Raw genomic sequence first — 21,788 nt, forward strand, 5'->3', positions numbered from 1 at the left:
TACATGGATAGACTCTTCAATATGCATAGCATATTTATTAAAGACTCGATATGCTTTACTATGAATGGAGTACCCCAAAAATATTGCCTCGTTGGTTTTCGAATCAAATTTTCCTAGTAATCTTCTACCATTATTTAATATGAAGCATTTACATCCAAAATCATGCAAGTGAGAAATATTAGGTTTTCAGACTTTTAGCAATTCATATGGCATTTTTAAGAGTGTAGGCCTAAGTAGTACTTGAGTGATTATATAGCAAGCAGTATGCACTGCATCGGCCCAAAAATATTTAGGGACCTTGCTTTCATTTAGCATTGTCCTACCTAGCTCCTCTAATACTCGATTTTTCCTCTCAACAAATCCATTTTGTTGAGGGTTTCGAGTAGCCAACAATTGATGTAAGATCCCATGCTTTTCGCAAAACTTATCAAATAGGTGATTTTCAAATTCTACACCATGATCGGTGCGAGTATAGAAAATTTTATGGTCAAATTGGTTTTGTAGCTATTTGGCCATAATTTAAAATACTTCAAAGCATCGCTTTTTAGAGTGAGAAACAAATTCCATGTATATCTAGAGAAATCATAAACAATTACTAGTGTATAGTAGCTACAACCAAAGCTCATTACTTGTGATGGTCCAAACAAATCCATATGGAGTAACTTCAAGGGTCTAGTTGTGGATATCACATTCTCAGTTGAAAATGAACTCTTCACTTGTTTACACTTTTGACAAGTGTCACAAGAGTCTTTTGATTTGAAATCAAGCTTTGGTAATCCGACTATTAAATCATGTGATGATAACTTAGCTAGATGTTTTAGATGGACATGCATTAATCGTCTATGCCACAACCAGATGTCACTCTCTTTAGTGATAAAACAATTTGAAAACAGAGTGGTGACATCATCTAAGTTGATCATATAAATGTTATTTACTCGCTGCCCTATAAACTTAACATTATTATTTACCCCATTACGAATGATGCAACAGTTTGAGTCAAGAGATACCTTATTTCCTGTATCACACAGTTGGCTAATGCTTAGCAGGTTGTGCTCTAGTCCTTCGACATATAGCATCTTTTTTATTACGGCTTGTGAAGCATTTCCAATTCGTCCAACTCCTAGTATTTTTCCTTTGTTGTTGTGTCCATAAGTGACATAACCTTTATCGTTTAGTGAGAGATCCAGGAAATTCAATCTGTCACCTATCATATGCATTGAACATCCACTGTCTATGTACCTGTGTTATCCCTGAGTTCGAATGCATACCTGCAAAAAAAAGGTTACTTTCATTGATTTGGTACCCAAGTTATGTTGGGTCCTTTCTTGTTAGTAATCAAGGACTCTTGCCCTTTTTGCATCCGTACATATTTACCACTAGGTATTCCATATTTCCTAATGTAGCATGATATAGATGTATGACCATGTTTACCACAATAACAACAAGTAGGCAATTTTTTATTAGTCGTAGGGGTGGCAAATTGATGGATTTGGATTTGGATGCTAATGGATGGATGGAAAGCTATCCATTAATCCATATAAATTCATTTAAACTAAATTTTAGGTTATTCAATCCATCCATATCCAATGGATTCCAATCCATCCAATTTATCCATGTCTCCTTCTTCATGGATTTGGATGGCTGGATATCCAATCCATTTGATTTTTTTTATTGGAACTAGAAAAATCTATTGAAGATAATCATTATCTTAAAAACTACTATTTCAACTAAACATTTTTTAAAATCACCTTTTAAAAAAAACACTTCTAAAATATTTTAGAAATCAATTTTTTTAAAAAGTGCTTTTTTGAACTTTTATGGAAAATATTGTTTTTCAAAATTCTATGAAAATGTGTCATTTAAGGTTCTAAGTATAAATTATTTAAAAAATACTTTTAGAGTGTAATACTTATGCATTGTTAGTACAAAATTTATACATAATCATTATATCATTCACTATTTGTTGGGATTATTTTTTTGAATACTCAATGATAATTTAAATATAAATGGTAGATGATGCAGTGATAGTGTATAAAACTCATATATTGGTCACTACATACATTTTTATCATACATCTATATGTTATGTACTTAAAAATAAAATTTTAATATTAATTAGTGTTATTAATACCGTATCGGTCATCAAACCAGTCAGGGTACTGTCGTACTAGTATAGTGGTTCAACCGGTAGTTCATTAGTTAAATCGCATATCGGTGAAATTAGATATACATATATAATATATTAACATTAATGTTGAAAAATCAATAAAAACCCAAAAAAAATTATTTTCATTAAAAAATTAATTTATATAAAATCTGGCTGGTATTACCGGTACGGTTCAATTGAAAACCAGCCGTTTTGACCGGTATGATTGCATGACCGATATAATTATTATACCGTACCGGTATTAGAACCAGTTCACTAGTGTACCGGTTCAACCGGCCGATACGAAGCAGTTTTAACAACACTAATATTAACTACATACACATTTCCTATAATTGACATCAATTTAATAAAATATTAAAAGTGAGAGTGAGAATCATGGATAGATTTGCTTGAATTTAGTTTTCTTAAATATAAATGAAAATGAAAATGTAAAAAAAAAAATATTTTTATTTTTGGATGAATTGGATATCCATTGGATATAATGGATGGATTTGAATCCATCCATTATCAATACTAACCATTGGATTACATCCATTTAAATCCATTACCTCTAACGGATGGATTTGGATGAATTTAATTTGGATGGATTGTGGATAATTTTGCCACCACTAATTAGTCTTATTATGCATGTAATCTACTTGTATCCTATATAAGCCAAGACCTCCATGATTACCTATATTTCTAAATGTAGCAAGTAGATTGTTCAAGTTATAACTACTATACGTAAATTTTGCCAATTTATCTTTTAAGTCAGAAATTTCAGCATTTAATACATCACAATTATCACATATAGGGGGTTCAATTAATTTAGTGGTGAAACTACATGAGGTAGATGAGATCTAGAGTTTCATTTTCTAGTTTCAATTCATTTAATTCTTCTTGCATCTTAGTTATTTTACTTTCATGCAACAAAATGACTCGTTTTCTATGTACATTTATTTTTTCTAGTTTCTTAAGTTCCTCATGCAACTCAACAAATGCACCATATAAGTCATTGTAAGTAGAAGACTCATCCAAACACGAAGAAGAGTCAGAAAAATGTACCTCACTCGTGTCATCCGGATTGCTTGCGCTGCCAATTTCGTGAGTGTTTGCCATTAAGCACAATTTGACAGTCTCCTCTTCATTGGATGTGCTACTCATTGTCTAGTCCTCTGGAACATCTCATACAATGTAAGTCTTCATGGATTTGAAGTCTCGGGGGTTGCTTTTATTGTCTTCAACCTTCTTGAGGTGACTCGGGCATTGGAATTTCATATGGTCTGGTTTGCCACACTCAATGCAAATGAGGCGATCTTTGGGAGTTTTGCCTAGTCTGGTTGAATCAGTTGCCTCCTTCTTTTGAAATCTTTCAAATACTCCTTTCTTCTTGAGAAACTTGCCAAACTTTCTAACCGGAAGATTTAAAGTTTCATCATCTAATTCAGACCTTGAATCATCATCGTCTCTCTCTTCTTGTGATTGTGAAGATGTAGCTTTCAGAGAGGTGCCCTTTTTCTTTCGGTCTGAATCTTCATGCATTGTTAAGCAGCCAAACTCCATTTCGTGTTCTTGGAGTTTGCCAAAGAGAGTTTCTAGTGGCATAATGTCTAAGTCTTTCGACTGAATAATTGCTATTACCATGGGCAATCATTTCCTATCAAGACAATGCAACATTTTGTTACTAAGTTCACCACTAGCAAAATTCTTATTTAAAGCAATTAAATGATTTACAATATGAGTGAATCATTTTTTTGCATTTCATTTATCCATTCATTAGTTAACATTCTAAAAAACTCATATTCATGTGTCAAAGCATTTAATCAAGCACGCTTAACCTCACTTGTGCCTTCGTGGGTCACTTGCAAAGTATCCCATATTTCCTTTGCAATTAGGCACTGTGACACCCGAAAGAATTCGTCGTATGATAAAGTAGACGTTATAATGTTCTTTGTCTTAAGATTGTGCTAGACTTTACGTCTTTCATCGTCAATCCACAATCCCTTTGGTTTTTCTTTGGGTTCACCATCACTAAGTTAAGTGGAGTGAAAGGCTCATTGACAACAGAGTCTCAAATCTTCGCGTCTATTTCCTCTATAAATATTTGCATGCGCACCTTCCAGTAGGCGTACCCTTTGCTACTAAAAATTGGAGGGCGGTTGATGGATGCGCCATCACCATCGAAGGGGTTTGTGGAACCCATAGTTATTAATCCCTCGGATCAATGAAATTAGCGGCCAAGCTAGCACTTTCGTACTAGCTCTGATACCACTTATTGGGCACCAGTAAGGTAAGATTACACCTAGAGGGGGGTGAATAGGTGCCGCGAATCACCAGTCCCGCTTTTCCGATATTTGCGCAGAATACAAAGCTGTTGCAGTTAATCGATTATCAATAGGGCTAATCGATTAAGGACAGTTCAATTAATCGATTTTTATCAGTACGTTAATCGATTATCCTGATTGTTATACTTTGAAAATCAGTTTTAGGGATAGAGAAATCAGATTAACACAGTAAGCAATTAATCACAAAAAGCCAATCAAAACAGAAAGCAGTAAAGACAGAATTGTAAAGAGATAGGGATAGAGAAATTGCACTCGATGATTTTTATCCTGGTTCGTTTGCGGTCCACTACAAACTACATCCAGGCCTCCGGTTGTTTTGGGATATTTTTCTTCACTTATCAGAAATGTAATTTACAACCACACTTCCAATACAATGAGACATAAACTTCCTTCTTGAAACCGATGAGCCATTAAGCTCGGTTTGACCCCTTATCTACGCCTACTTGGATACCACACCGTTCGTGCAATTTGGCCCAGATGAAACACTTGCTTGAATCAAGACTTCCTGTCTAATGAAGACTCCTAATTCTCAACATGTGATGACGCCACACATCACGAGAATTCTCCTCAAGTTACAGATTTTTCGTCGAGTTACTTAGCATACTAGATTGTGTGGATAACGACTCTTAATTCGGCTCAAATCACCATTGACAGAAAGATCTCACAAAAAAACCCTAAGTCCTAATTATGAAATCATGCAAGGTGTTTTCAATTGAATGATAAACGTTTTGGCACAATGAAAAGGATTTTCTCTCTCTTTTCACTCTTGAAGCTTATGCAAGAAAACCTCAAAGAAACAACAAGAAAACTTTGAAACTTTTTAGCACCATGAATCTTTAGTTTTCTCTCTCTCATATAATTTCTCGATTCTTGCTCAATAAAGGAGAAAAGCTGTTTTAAAAACGAATTCAATTCTGTTTCAAATAACATAATTAGCTCATAACTGATACAACAAATGTTAATCGATTAAATGGTCACGTTAATCGATTAATGGTTTCATTAAAAACATATTTTTAGTTCTGGCTCAATCGATTAAAAATGTTCTTAATCGATTAATAGACAGAAATCTTGGGAGGCTACATTATGTAACTCCATTTAATCGATTATGACTTTCCTTAATCGATTGAGGATTTCTCTAGGACTTAATTGATTACCAAACGGGTTAATCGATTAAAATCGCTTAAAATGAGTTTTCTATTTATGCCATAAATATCCTATATGATGAATGAGCAGGCATCATGATTTTTTGAAAGAATAGAGCCTTTATGCACAAAACCATGTATGTATGAATGCAAATGCATGAGTGTCATTTATTATATATATGTATGATGATGTTATGCCTCATTCTATATGATTTTCACTTTAGACTTTTTGTGAGGCACTTCCATCTTGGGTTTACCTAACCTAAGACTCAATACTAAGCAATCAACTTAGAACTCGAGAATGTAAAAATCAATCCTAGACTCTATGATTTTGACCTTGAGTTCTTGATGTGTTGTTTATTGAGATGTCCAAATCTTCAAGCTTCCATATAAGACTTTGTCTTCATTAGAACTTCGTATGTCGGTTATAATGACATCATTTGACTATTTGCCATTTCAGGTTCGATCGAGCAAGAAACTAATTTTATGTGTAAAATAGTTGAGTCAGTCATTCATACTTATTATAATTCATGGTCGAATGGATGAATGACTAAGACCGATTACGTATCTATTCTAGGTCTGCACAGTTGATTTGAGCCGAATTTAATAACACACAACTTACACACCATGTCTCAAGTCTTGAATTCCTCACTATTTTTAGATAACCAAGTAAGGCGGTCCAAGGCAATTCAAGATGGGCTCCTAACGAATTCCAATCAACCATTTCCACTATAAAGAACATTATCACCTGACCGTTCAGATATTTCCATTTTTTTCTCAAAGTTACTTGTAATGTAAAACCTTTTCTGGTCAAAATCTAACACTAAAAGACAAACTGTCTTTCCGCTTATCCACACATTCACTTGGTTGCTATTGAACCAACAGCGATGCATTTAGCTGTCAAAATGTCTGTTTATGTGCTTCCTCTTCTTCCCACGTGAATTTGGACCATCTCCTAATTTGTTTTCAATTCTTCTCATTCTATTATAGTCTTGCTTTAGAACTCTGAAAATATCTCAGACTTCAAAATTTAGGAAGACAATTCTTTTTCAGTGAAGTTTTTAATAATTATTTGCTTGACTTGACATTCATTCCATATATACAAAGATATTCGTCCATAAATTTTTGTCCTACAGATAAGTATTCTCCATCATCCAAACTCCAAAGGGGTTGCGCTTGAATATAGTAGGACCATTATGAGACGCAAAGAATAGGATTTAATTTAATATGATTTAAACTATAAGTTTTTATATTATTATTTAATCATATACAGTCATGGTTTTAAAAATTATATTTAAATTGTATTAATAGTATATAATTGATACATTTAAGTTAAATATATTAAATACTGTTTTCGTAAGACAGTTAGTTACTTTGATTAATTAGGGCTTTATCCGACCAAAATGTATAGCCGTTCAGGCAGAGACCTAAAATGCCGATCAATAATTGGTGCCTTCTTTGCTCCACCAAATGGTATAACTATGGAAATGGTGCGTTTTCGTTTCTATATTTCCCTCTTTCTATTGCTGATGCTTAAGGTAGGATGACCTTATCTCCATGAATGTGCTTCACAATCCCATAAGTTTTTGTGAATGATGCATAATACAATACTTATTACCACAAAACTTATTTGTACATATGACATGTTAATCGAATCTCTAACATCATTTTTAAGTAAAAAATTTGATTATCTAACATTAGTTTTTTTTGGTAAGATAAAAACTAGACCAATGGAGAAAGATCTACCTCTAAGATTTATGTTGCTTCTGAAGGGACGGAGTCCTAAACCTACAAGCTATCTTAAGAGGGTTACCTAATCCATGAAATAAAGTCCGCCAAACTATTACCCTCTTTCAACACATCTTGAATCAATATTTGGGGGTGTTCCCTAAACAAAAGACAAATGTTATTAACCACATGAGCAATATGGTTGATACCAATCTGCAAGCCCTGATATTAATTGCCTCAAAAAAAACCGCTCTCTACTAACTATAAAATTGGTTGCTACATATGATATTAATCGCCTCAAGAAAATCACTATATGCTAACAGGAAAATTGATTGTTATTTTAATCAAAGGGTTAGATTGGAAGAATATTTACCATCATTATAGTAGTAGCTTATTATCATTTTTATTTTATATATAATTAATAATAGAGTAAATTACACTCATAGTTTGAGTGAAATTATACAAACCACTCTTTCTTATTTGCACCTATAAAAGTTACTTATAATTTATATACTTACATTATACTTATTATCACTCTGTTTTTTGAACTATTATTCAGGCTTTAATCATTATTGTAAAACAAAGTTTATGCATAATTTTATAATCATGGTGGTTCCCTATGATTTGGCAGCTACAACATGATTGCCCACATGGAAGGATAGTCATGGTTGAAAGAAACAAAATATTCCTTTTCTGTCCCTGGCTCCAGCTTGCAAGAAAAGCTCCTATATGTAATAGCACTACGTAACTACCTACTTACACATCCTCATTCAAAAAATATTCCTTCAACCAAGATGCTTCACATTTTTTTCCTCCTTCCACTTCTCTTATCCGCTTCCCATGCATCAGTCAATGACTTCTGTGTAGCAGACCTCAAGGGTCCAGATGGTCCTTCAGGCTATCCCTGCAAGCCTCCTGCCAAAGTAACCACACATGACTTTGTGTATGCTGGTTTAGCTGCAGAAGGAAGCACCGCAAATATAATCAATGCTGCTGTAACCCCTGCATTTGTTGCTCAATTTCCAGGCCTTAATGGTCTTGGTCTTTCTGCAGCACGGTTAGACCTTGCTCCTGGTGGTGTAATCCCTCTCCATACTCATCCAGGTGCTTCTGAATTACTAATAGTGACTGAGGGTCTTGTCACTGCTGGGTTTATAGCATCAGATAACTCAGTTTATGTGAAAAAATTGTCAAAGGGACAACTTTTCATTTTGCCACAAGGGTTATTGCATTTTCAATTATCTTATGGTAAGAGAAAGGCTGTTGCTTATGCTGTTTTCAGTAGCTCAAATCCTGGCCTTCAAATCCTTGATTTTGCACTATTTGCCAGTAATTTCTCGTCTTCCTTGATTACACAGACTACTTTCCTTGATCCTGAACAAGTGAAGAAGCTTAAGAGTGTTCTAGGTGGAAGTGGCTAGAGACATTTTAATTTTATTTGTTCGTGGATCATTGTTTTACACAAATCAATACTTCTGTTGTTTCAATTCATTAGATTTTGTCTAGGTCTCCTAGTCATTGAGTACCATGTCTCCATGTGTTTCTGTTTATTTTCATTGTTCCAAATCTCAATGTTGATATGTCAGTGAAAGTGGTTTGCAAATGTTGCTGGACAATCTTATCCAATCTCCCAATGTTTATACAAACCGTGCATGTCAACGTTAGGCTGACCTAAAGTTCTATTTTATTGATATTTCTTTTCAAAAGGGGTCGTTGTCCTTTATTATCATGTTTTTTTCAAGCATGTTTTAGTTATAGTTGTCTACACATCACACGCTAATTTTTTGTGTATGTTTCTTTATCCTTTCTAAATCCATCATAAAAAGTAATATAGTTATAATTTTTTTATAAGCAAATATAATTAAAAGGTACAAAGGGGTGTAAATCTATTTATAGCTTGCAATACAGGTTAATACAAGTAATAGGATCAATGTACCATTGTGCAAAAGAGAACGAATTACAACCAACAGAATTTGAAAACCAAACCTAATATCTAATCTAAATCATATCCATAACCTGGAGATAACTAACCCCTGAAAATTAAAATATATTACTTCTCATATTTCCAATACACTAAATTACAATAAACTATAACGTTCTCCAGATAGATACTCCATTGTGAACATTACAAAAAGAGCTGTGAAGCAGAAAGAAATCCACGATAGTATCCGGGACATGAACCTGGATTCGTAGCCATGAATAGAAACTCTGCCACACATTAGCCGCAAAGGGGCTCAACAAAAAAAAATGCTCTATATTCTCCTCATTCAGTAAGAAGAAACTACATTTGATATCAGCTACCCCAAAATATTCCTATTAAACAATTCTAACTTTGTAGCGACTCTTTCTCTAATAACTTTCCAAATAAAACAACAAACCTTTGAATGAACAATCTTAATACAACTCAAGTTAAGAATATTACCTAAACTTGTTGGAGTATCATTAACCTAAGCATGATAAGTTGTTTTAACCATGTATCGTCTACAGTTATGGAGGTTCCACTTCAACCTATCACTAACTCCATTGACACACAAATGGTGTTGAATCAGAACATGAAGTCTTCTAGCCAAATCTTCCTCCTAGTCAAATAAAACTCTCATCCACTGAACATTCCATGTCCACTTCTCATTAGACCACACCCCACAATCAGCGACCACAACCTTCTTGTCCAGAGCAATCAAAAACAATCTCTGAAACATATCTTTCATAGTATGTTGACCAATACACAAATCCTCCTAGAAAAGAGTGTGAATACAACCATCTATTTCCTTCTAGAGATTCCCTTCTAGCCAATTAGATTCACCACCCTAAGAAGAACCAATCTTCACCAAATCTCTCCACCATTTTGAAGTTGAAGTAGAAGAGTAAAGACCTCCTTCATTGCTATATTTGGACTTAATCACTTTAAACCAAAGAGCCTCAGAATTCAATAGCCTTCTCCACCTCCACTTCCTCAGACCAAGCAACCTAGGAAATACCTTCACCATTTCTTTTGTTACCCCACAAAAAATTTCTCCGAATAAAAATTAATTTTGAAACAACCTATAATACATAGGTTGTTTACCATTTAATTATTTAGCTGAAAAATGTGGCAGTTAATCGATTAAGAAAGGTGTTAATCGATTAACGTGAATATGGTTTTAACTGATAACAAAAAACGTGAAAACAGTTATTCTTAACAGTCGTTAATCGATTAAAAGGGCACTTAATCGATTAACTAGGTCTCAGAAAGGTTTTCTATATAAATTGTGTTTTTAGATCATGTACCATACATCATATCATTCATTTTTAGAATGCTAGTTGCATATGTTCGTGCTTAAATGTGACATATAGGTAGAGTGAAATGTATTGTGAGATAGTGAGAGATAGTATCATGCTTAGGCTTCAATTGTCATGTTATTGCATGTGGTTTAATATGTTAAACATTCCTATCTTTTCTTGCACGATTCTTGCATAACTTTAGGAGAATTTTTAGGGTAGAAATTCTATGTTTCTGCATATTAATGAACTCATACATATTCATGTTAACTTGTGAGTTTTGTATAGGTTTTTAGCTGAGTTTCAATTGTAATATTTTGAGCACCATTGTGCTTTATAATACTCTACTTTTGTACTGTTTTTTTTTGTAATAAGGGAAGTTGTCTCTTGGTGTCTTACCACCTAAGAGATTTAGTGAGTCTTCACCAAGACTTAGAGGTCTTGAGTTTAGAACGAGTTCTTGGTTGGGGCTAGATCACAAGAAATGTTTTCTTAGGCGATTAGAATAGTCAAACCAAGAAAGTGGGTTCTTGGATTCAAGAAGGGAGCGTCTAAGTGTTTTTATTAGAAGTTTGCATGTAACAATACATTCAATTCAATATTAGTGAAGAAAATATTCCGAGATCAAAAGGGGAGGCCGGGATGTAGTTTGCAAGTGGACCCGCAAACGAAGAAGGATAAAATTCCTTTTTGAAGGCTTTTTCTATCCCTAATCTCTTTACATTTCAAGTTGTATTATTGCCTAATATTAGCTGATATTTTGGATACTGTTAATTTGCTATATCTAGTTTAATTCAATTAAAAAATATCTACTTTATTTGTTATTGAATATTAGTGAGTGGCTGTGCAATAAGCCATTCTGCAACTTGCTGTTTTTTTGTGAGTTAATCGACTAAGACAGGGTGTTAATTGATTAACTAGGACTTTTTCTAGAATAGGGTTTCGGTGCAAAAAACGGTAATTTGTAACCAAGACACCTATTCCACCCTCCCCTTCTAGGTGTGTTCTGTCCACTGATACCTAACAAGTGGTATCAGAACTAGTACAATGTGCTAGCTCAACCGCATACGCGTGATCCTTAAGGGAAAACAAATGGGTTCCACCAACACTTTTGGCAGTAATGGCACATCCATTAACCACCCTCCCGTATTTAGTGGCGAAGGACGCGCCTACTAGAAAGCCCGGATGAAAATATTCATTGAAGCCATTGACTCGGATATTTGGGAATTCGTAGTCAACGGGCCTTTCGTCTCAATGCATCTAGTGGACGATGAACCGAAAGAAATACCCAATAATTTATGGACCAATGGTGAACCCAAAAAGGTTCAATACGGCCATCAGAATGCTTCTTTCCTTTGCATCTTTAATGAATTTCAAACTTTTTCAAATGGATGTAAAAAGCGCCTTCCTGAATGGATACATTCAAGAAGAAGTTTATGTTGACCAACCGCCTGGTTTTGAAAATTTTAAATATCCGAACCATGTTTACAAACTTAAAAAGGCACTATATGGTCTCAAACAAGCTCCTAGAGCTTGGTATGACAGACTTAGTACCTTTCTTTTAGAAAAAGGGTTCGAGAGAGGCTTGGTTGACACAACGCTTTTTATTAGAAAATCAGAAAATCATGTTCTGCTTGTACAAATCTATGTAGATGACATAATATTTGGATCTACTAATGATATCTTGTGTAGAGAATTTTCTGAGATGATGCAGGGGGAGTTCGAAATGTCTATGATGGGAGAACTCACATTCTTTCTAGGATTGCAGATAAAGCAGCTAGAAAGTGGGATATTCATCCATCAGGCGAAATACTGCAAAGAGCTACTCAAGAAATTTGAAATGGACAAATGTAAGGAAGCTTCCACACCTATGGCATCTGCTTGCTACTTAGACAAAGATGAGAAAGGAAAAGCAATCGAGGTAACGAAGTATCGTGGTATGATTGGGTCTTTACTTTACTTAACTGCAAGTAGACCTGATATCATGTTCAGTGTATGCATGTGTGCGAGATATCAATCATCACCTAGAGAATCACACTATATAACTGTTAAAAGAATCATGAGATATCTAAAAGGAACTATTAACATGGGATTATGGTATCCTCGGGATGCCTCACTATCCTTGGTGGGTTATTCCGATTCCGATTTCGCCGGATGTAAGTTGGATCGGAAAAGCACTAGTGGTACTTGCCACCTATTGGGCAGTTCATTAGTAGCATGGCACAGCAAGAAGCAAGCCTGTGTTGCTTTGTCCACCGCTGAAGCGGAATACATTGCCGCTGGTGTGTGTTGCGCTCAAATCCTTTGGATGAAGCAGCAACTTAAGGACTTTGGTCTTAAACTTGAAAAGATCCCAATAAAATGCGATAATACAAGTGCCATTAACCTATCCAAGAATCCCGTTTTGCATTCTAGAACAAAGCATATAGAAATTAGACATCATTTTTTGCGTGACCATGTACAAAAAGGTGACTGTGTTCTTGAATTTGTGGAAACATCTAAACAGTTAGCAGATATTTTCACCAAGCCCCTTCCCAGGGATACCTTCTATGTTCTAAGGAGAGAACTAGGAATTCTTGATGAACAATATCTTGTTTAAAAATTGTTTAGCTGTTTGCATAAATTGTCTTGCTTCTCTATGCCTATGTGTTTCATGTTTGAATGATATATGTTAAAAATGCAAAAATATATCTCTTGATTAACTTCTTAATGTGATTATATATGTCTCGATAAATCTGTAATAATGCATACGTGTGTCCTAAAAAGTCGAAACCACTCTGCTGCCTAAAAACGAAATTTTCTCTGATTTAATCGATTATGCCAATAGTTAATCGATTACCTGGGCTTCATTTCTGGAAAATTCAAATTTTCTAAAACTTAATCGATTAAACAGCCCGTTAATCGATTACCTGGGCAATTTTTTTTGAAAATTCAAATTTTACACTGTTTAAAATTTAATCGATTAAACATCCCGATAATCGATTAACTGGGCAATTTTTTTTGAAAATTCAAATTGTACACTGTTTTAATCGATTAAACCATCCCGTTAATCGATTAAAACCAGTACGTTAAAGGCAAACAGTGTCTCGGTCTTGCACTTTTTCTGACCTTTTCGCAACCTCTTTGCGCCTTGATTTTCTGAAACAGCAACAATACTAATCCAGGTGCAATAGGATTAAGTAAACCTCACCCTAAACCTCTCAAACCTTCCGAAATCGCTCTATTTCATCCGAAATCCACCCAATTCCGAATCATCCAATCCAAACCCTAGGTTAGGCTTTGCCCCTCTGTTCATCAATCTCAGTTTCGAGTTCATCATCTTCAATGGAGCAGAGTCGTCCAAAGCGGGTCAAGACTACAGCAACGCGCATTCGAAGAAGGGAAACCGGCTCACCCTCCACTCGGGACCGCGGTGACCCCTATTATTCCCTCATTTTGCAAGAGACCCGGTTGGCAAAATTTCAAGGCCGCAAGCCTACATACATCAGGTATGCCGACTTAACCTGGTTAGCGGAACAAAACTTTAGTTTTCCGCATGACATGGAGGCTCAAGGAGCCGTTCAGTTTTTGGAATTGAAGGGACGCGTATACCCTGCTCTAGTTAGGGAATTTTACGCTAATTTTAGATACAAGGATGGCAAATATTGGTCCATGATTTCCGGTAATCTGTTTGAGATGAGTGAGGATTTATTTCTGAATGTTGGAGGTTTATCGTCGTCTGGTTTTGGAATAGGGGACTGTTCTTGGGTCAAGGACAATTTTGATCCCGTTGATGTGTACAAGTCATTCCTTCGGGGCCCTCATCTGTATATTCAGGGTCAACTGACCAAGGCAGGGTCACTTTCTGTTGAGAACAGGTTATTGCATTATGTTATTGCTTACATATTAGTGCAGCGGAACACTAATCATGCACAGCCTACTGTGAATGATTTGCGTTTCATGTACGCTGTAAAGAATAACGTGATGATCAATTGGCCTGAGGAGATTCTGAAAATCATGAACAGCGTTTCATTGTCTCAGTCCAAGCTGCTCCCGTATAGCATTTTCATATCCCGCATTGTTGATTATTTGCGCATTGACATTTCTGATACCATCATTACTGAGTACACTGATAAAGATCACTTGGTGGGTGAGAGTCTCATTCATAAGATGGGAATTTACAAGTATGGTACTACATGGCAGTATCAGGAGGACTATACCACCTTTGATCTGGACTTGTCGGATAATGAGCATCAGGAGGATTTGGGTAATCAGAATGCAACTAATCAGGGGGAGTCGTCTGGAACAGCACCTCAGAGCTCTGTGTTTGGTTTAGCTCAGATGGAAGCCATGGAACAACGACTTAACAACCGCATGGATCTGCACTTCCAAGGGCTGAAGGACTCTTATTTTGCAGGTATGGAGCAATACGAGGAACGTCAGAATGCCTACACCGATAACAAAATTCAGGAGCTGAGGACTATGATTCAGTCTACCGCTGAGGCTCAGAATGCCATGTTCTGCTCAGAATTTCAGAAGCTGTCTATGCTTATCCAGGGAAATCAGAACACTGCTGTGCCTGATGATCAGCCTGTCTATCCTCCGCCTCAACCTTAGTTTAGCTGACCTTAGACCTAGGTTATCCTATCCTTAGGTTTATTTTTATCTTGTGGCACCTTCTGGATTTAGTTATCGTTGTTGCTTTCAGAACTGATTCGTATTTTGCTATTTGTCTTTTATTTGACTTTATGGCCTGTACTATTTCATGACTTTCTTTACTCTTTATGCTATGCAAATGTTTGTGTTTTTGCTATAATTATGTCAAAATAGCTTATTTGCCTTAGTGAATGGATCTTGATCATTTGAGATTTAATAATGCTTACAATGCTTAATATTTGATTAAATCTTGCATGCCATTCTCACTTCTTATTAGCTATTTTTTGTCCAATAAAGCGCATTTGTTCAATTTACCCATAAATGAAACAGGTTAATTTGTTAAAACCCAAATTAATTCATTAACATTGTTTTATGATTAACTAATATCTCTTCCTAGCTTTTTTGACCTGGGTTATCTTTTTGATAATGTCAAAAGGGGGAGAAAGGTTGTTTTGTTGCTTCTCAATTGTGCAGGTTGATCGTTATAACAGCTTCCGATAAATGTGCGCATTCCATCAACCTTGCCAACACAATCTTCAAGCTTATTCATCAAGCAATTGTTACTTTAAAATTGATGAACTTGATGTAGAGTTTGTCATCATCAAAAAGGGGGAGATTGAAAGTGTGCATGTCAAGAGGAACACTTTGGAAAGCTCTCCTTGAACGTCATGGTTTTGATGAGGACAACGTGTGCCTAAAAGTGCTTGAAGATAACCAACAATCCAACGTGCTTAAGTCTTTTATTTGGTACTAGGCTTAGACTAGTTTCTAGTTTAAGTTGAGTCGAAGGCTTAGGGCACCTAAAACATGTCTCATATGCATTTATCTTTAAATCATTTCATCCATGAGATATGTTCATTTGATAATATGTTCATGCATTACATAAATACATGTATATATGCATTCTAGGCATAAAACTAAGTGTCAAACATGTATTATCTAAGTGCATAACATATTTGATGTTTTCTATTTGAAAATACATATTTTATTTAGTGTTAATCGATTAACCATACCTTTAATCGATTAACCCAACTGCTGTGTAAAGTGGTTGCCACTGGAACACGTTTTTGTAATGCAGTTAATCGATTAAAGGTTTACGTTAATCGATTAACCTAACTGATTTTTAAGTTGTTGAAACTGAAAAACTGAAAAACAGAATCAGTTATGATTTTTAGTCCCGTTAATCGATTAAGAAGGTATTTAATCGATTATCTGGGGTTCTGGACTGATTCTTTATAAACTGCGTTTTCAGAATTAATCTCATAAGTTGCATGTTGCATTTATTAGAGAGTTAGAGCATTCTACGTGTTAATTGCTGCATCTATTTGTTAATTGCATTAGTGAGTTTAGAAATGAGAGATTCCTTGCTTTAGGATTGAGTGCATTTCATGTTATAATCTCTCACGTTTTCCCTCACATGTTCATGCATATTTTGATGCGTTTTTTCATGAATTTTATGATTCTGTAACTTCTGTTTTCATAACTAATACTTGTCATTTCACATGTGTTTGTGTTAAATGTGCATTAGAGTAAAGCCTTCATGTTGTATTTGAGCTTAGGTATAGCTTAATATTACTCTTGTAATTCTTGTATAATTGTTGTGAAAGGGAATCTCTTGGTGTCGTATCACCAGTAGAGATTGTGTGTTTCTTCATAGCTTAGAGTGTAAGAAAAGGAAAGAACGAGAGATTCTTTGGCTGGGGCTACGCCGAAAGAAACGTTTTCTTTATCGGTAGGAAGGGAGTCAAACCATTGGATAGTTTCTTTGATTTCTTGTCATTTGCTAAGTGTTGTAATTGGATAATGTGTTTGTAAATTACATTGATTCGATTATAGTGAAGGAAATCTCCCAAGTCAGCCGGGAGGCCTGGATGTAGTTTGCAGTGGACAGCAAACGAACCAGGATAAAAATTCGAGTTGCAGGATTTGTTTCTCTCTCTCTCTTTACTGTTTTCAATCGATTTAATTTGTATATTTGATTCAACTAATACATTCTGTTCTTTTGTTGTATTGCAAGCTATTCTGATATACAAATTTGTAAGCTCTGTATTCGTTCTGTTATCGGTTATTTGTTTCGCATTTAATCGTTTCTGTAATTGCTTACTGGTTCTGTTTAATCGATTAATATCTCCTCATCATTGAAAGTGGCATTAGGCTAACACTTGCCACGATATCAACAAGTGATTTACCTATGAAAACTTCCCCAATTGTGTCTGGAATAGTCACACTTCCTAGATCTTTCAGCTTATGAGGGATGTCAATTTGAAGGATTGCACTGCAAGTTGCATTGAGTTGGACACCTTCTTTCTCCTAATGGATCCTCTTCTTTGATAACAGTTCTTCCATGAACTTGGAATAGGTAGGCATTTGTTCCAAGGCTTCGGAGAATGGAATAACGATTTGTAACAATTTGAATATTTCTACAAACCGAGCAAACTGCTCTTCCTTCTTGGCTTTTGATGGAGCTATGGGGTAGGGTATTTTTTCTGAACTAGCGGGTATTGTTTTGCTTCCTACTTTTCCCTGCTAGTTTCTAGTACATTTATTTTTTATGTACATTTCTTTCATTTTTTAATTTTTCTTTTTCAATATCCCCTCCCACCGTTTTTCCACTTCTGGTTGTGATACCTTTACAATGCTCTGAAATAGCTGAGTGATGTTTAGTTATGCGTCTGATTTGATTCCCCATATTCTTAATAACATCGTCTGTGAATTGTTGATGCTTGATGGTTGTCTGCTTGAATTGTTTTAGTATTTCCTCCAGTTTATTTTGAGACTAGTGAGATGTGAAGTGGTTATTGATGAAACAGACGGACTGCCAATTGGCACAACCATGACACCACAAGTGTTGTTCCTCCTATTGTTTTGGTAGTTTTTGTAACTTTTGGTTTAATTTGTTGAGCTTCTGTTGAAAATCCTTTATGAAATTGTCTACTTCAATGTGGATGTTGATATGTTTATCCATTTTCCTGAAATAAAACAATAAAAAGGAAATTTGTATATTTCCGAAGTAAGATTACTAAGAAAAAGACATGAATTTAATAAGTTTGTAACTTATATTTTTAGAAAAAATCAAATTAATTTGTACAAAAGTGAAGAGAAAGATTTTTGTGCAAGATTATTAATAATATAGCATAATAAAAAATAATTTGTATTATTTAGCAATTCGCCGGCAGCGGCGCCAATTTGTTGAAAGACTTTTTCTTGTTGGTGAGGCAAGTTTCTGATTAATTTATTTAATGACAAATCGATTCTTTGCACGCCATCTCGGCTTTGTTGGAATAAATTCCAACGCTGGTACAATGGTTTCAAGAATGTTCCATTGATCAAAAACTTAGCTTTATTGAATTATTAACAATATCATATCATCTCGGCTTTGTTGGATTAATTCCAACACCGATATAATGGTATGAATTTAGCAATTTAATACAAGTAATAATGAGTGATATTTATTTTCGTTTTCCTTTATTAACCAAACTACTTCCTTATGGAAGGTTGGTAAAGAATAAATAAAGCAATTAATAAATGTTAGTTTCTAAATTTAAATGACAAAAAATAAATGTTAGTTGCGGAAATAAATGACAGAAAGTAAAAGTTAGTAGTCAAATCACTTATTATAACTGCGTATTTGTCCTTTTCTCAAAGATACAATTTATGAATTAAATTGCACTTTGATTCAAGGTTTCTTTCTTTTTCAACAAATAAAATTTATAAGTTAATTCTTTACTATTTTACATTTGCATCTCTTTCAATATTCAATTGTAGTATAGTATAGGATTATATCGAACCACAAGGAATTACCTAATAGATCTTTATTATAAACATGCTATACTACTAATAATGTTTAAACATCTTTTTGTTTGATTTTTTTTATGAAATATTAACAAGTAAGTAAACATAAACAACTAATATGCACAAATTCTTGAGGAAAAAATTGGTTGGAAATATCGAATTATTTCTCTACTTAATTGATTTTGAAAATATTACAAGTTATGTGTTATACTTTCGGTTAATTCCATACATCAATTTTAAATTCTTCATCTAGTGTCTTAGAATGATAAGATGATATTACAGAAAGACAGTACACAAATGATAGCATGCAACTCATATTAACACAATTAATCAACAAAGTAAAGACGAAAAGTAAGGAGATTAGGGATTAGAAAGAGGTTCACAAAGAATTTTATCCTGGTTCATTTGTGGTCCACTGCAAACTACATACAGACCTTTCCTTCTGATCTCGGGAGATTTTTCTTCAACTATTGCAATTTGTGAGTTTTACAAACACACTTCCATTTACAAAATCAGAAAAACTAAGCCGATCCTTACTTAGCCTATATGAGCTTGACAACCTAGGTTTGACCTAACTAAATCGCCTACTAGGATCTCCTATTCTTTCGCGATCGGCCTCAGCCTTGGTATCGCTCGAACTAAGACCTTTTAGCCTCTGAGAAGATTACCAAGACCTCTCTCGTAGTGAAACAATTCACAAAGAGATCAACTTCCTTGTTGCAACAGAATGTATTGAGTTGACTTGAGTACTTAATACTCGGATTCAACAATTGAAAACTCAATCTAAAACATAAATTAGAAAATCCAAAAGAACCTAATTCTAAATGAAATTAATGCATTAGGTTTTCTAAAAATGATTCACACTCTTTTTAGAAAAAGATTTTCCTCACAAATCTTTCAAAGAAATCAAGAACAACATGCAAGAATTTGAGGCATAGAAAATTAGAGCCTAGATGGAATAATATTAATCTCTAAGCCTAAATCAGAATGCTTTCACTCCATAGGTTTTCTAAATGCACTTTCTCACTGTAATGCAATCTATGAAAATGTATGCTCTCTAACAATTTTCGAAAATATGCAAGTTATGCCACATTGCAAGAAATACATAATTTATACTAATCATACTGATATTGATATTAATCGATTATCTTCCATTTAATCGATTAACGAGATGTTAAAAAGAAGTTTTCATTTATGTCTTAATCGATTATATGGTGTCTTAATCGATTAACGTGCTAACAATATCAGATCAGTTAACTGAATTCTAGATAATCGATTACACTAACTACTTAATTGATTATACCGAGTTAAAAATGTTTTTCTTTGATGTAAGGAATGTATGGTAAACTACTTATATGATACGCACATGCTTTCCATAGCTTTTCAAAATATATTACCTTTAATGCATGAAACGATGTGTATTTATCATAAGATATCTAGATGATATGTCTCAATTTTAATCTTTTTCTATATTAGTTCTTGTGAGACTTTCCACCTAGGTTTACCTAACCCAGATTCAAACTAAGACAATTATCTTAAGACTTCTAATTACAAGTAAATATAATAAAGTCATGAATATGTAGATGCAACCTATGAGTCTTCGGCTCATTATTCTTTGTACGATCTTCAAGCTTTTTTGTATGTGTGTTTGCTTCATCAAAACTCCGGTTAGCCGTAAATGTGCAGGTTTGACTCTTTGTACTTTCACCCTCAAACTGGGGCAGTTTTTTGGGATGATTCTTGTAAAAGGCCTCTTAAATTAAAGCCTATCAAGACAAATTGAATAGAAGAATAATCTCGATATCTCACACTAGAGCAATTTTTGGGTGGGTCCCATTTTTCTTGAATAAAAAAGTTTCATGAAGTCCAAAACTGGGGCAATTTTACTTAGGGGTGTTAAACAAAGTAAAAAAAAAAAAACACAAAAAAAGAATGCGTGGTTGACAAACCACAAGGGCAACCTAATAAAAGGAGAGCGATGCTAAGTCAAAGACCTGAAAAGGCGACTTAGTGTCCTTACAAAAAGAGAGAGAGATCCTGACAGATAAATAGAGTGTGTTTTTTGGGCAAAAATTAGGAAAAGTTAAATGAACACCCTTATACACATGTCTATCATATTTTATGCAAACTAGGGCAATCAAAGTATTTTCTCTGAGGAAAACGGGCAATCACACTGTCATATCTCGAGTGTGAAGTTCCAAACAACTTATATTAGGCATCATTATTAGAATTAATTGTTCTTCTCAATACGACATTGGGGTAGCATGTCAACAACGGATCATCTCCGTTAGTAGTGGTAAAAAATGGGTTCACATTTCAACCAAGCTCAATAAAAAGAAACAAGTTGATATATCCAAAGAAAAAACATGACGCACTAAAACATTGGTGCACGAATTCTACTTTTAATTACATTACATTCACAAATCATACATGACATCATGACTGAAAGTGCAATGTGTCAAGAGAGCACTTAAGCTTGCCTATGTTTTGATGAAGACAAAGGACTTAGTGAAAGCTTAAAGACAACTCAACAAATCAACATGCCAAAGATTCAAGAGCTTCATGTCTAGACTAGAGTCTTAGATGTGTCTTAGTTATTGTGTCTAGGTTAGGTAAACCTAGATGCAAATCTCACAAAGTCTAAAAACTATCATATCATTTATATGAGACATGCCATCTAGTTTATTATATGTTCATGCATTAATCATACATGTCATTTGTGCATTTGAGGCATAACATAAAG

The 21,788-nt window shown here is 34.5% G+C and overlaps 1 protein-coding gene across 1 annotated transcript; it reads left to right on the plus strand.

The window, feature by feature from the left end:
* On the plus strand, positions 8,107 to 9,036 carry LOC109347893 (auxin-binding protein ABP19a-like). Its single transcript, XM_019588006.1, has one exon. It carries the CDS (start codon positions 8,155 to 8,157, stop codon positions 8,779 to 8,781), a length of 627 nt encoding a protein of 208 aa, XP_019443551.1. The 5' UTR covers positions 8,107 to 8,154; the 3' UTR covers positions 8,782 to 9,036.

This window comes from Lupinus angustifolius, chromosome LG05 (assembly GCF_001865875.1).
Source record: "Lupinus angustifolius cultivar Tanjil chromosome LG05, LupAngTanjil_v1.0, whole genome shotgun sequence".
NCBI classification, from domain to species: Eukaryota; Viridiplantae; Streptophyta; class Magnoliopsida; order Fabales; family Fabaceae; genus Lupinus; species Lupinus angustifolius.

Excerpts from the sequence above, each read along its gene's own strand:
- LOC109347893 (XM_019588006.1), top strand. The coding sequence starts at position 8,155 with ATGCTTCACATTTTTTTCCTCCTTCCACTTCTCTTATCCGCTTCCCAT.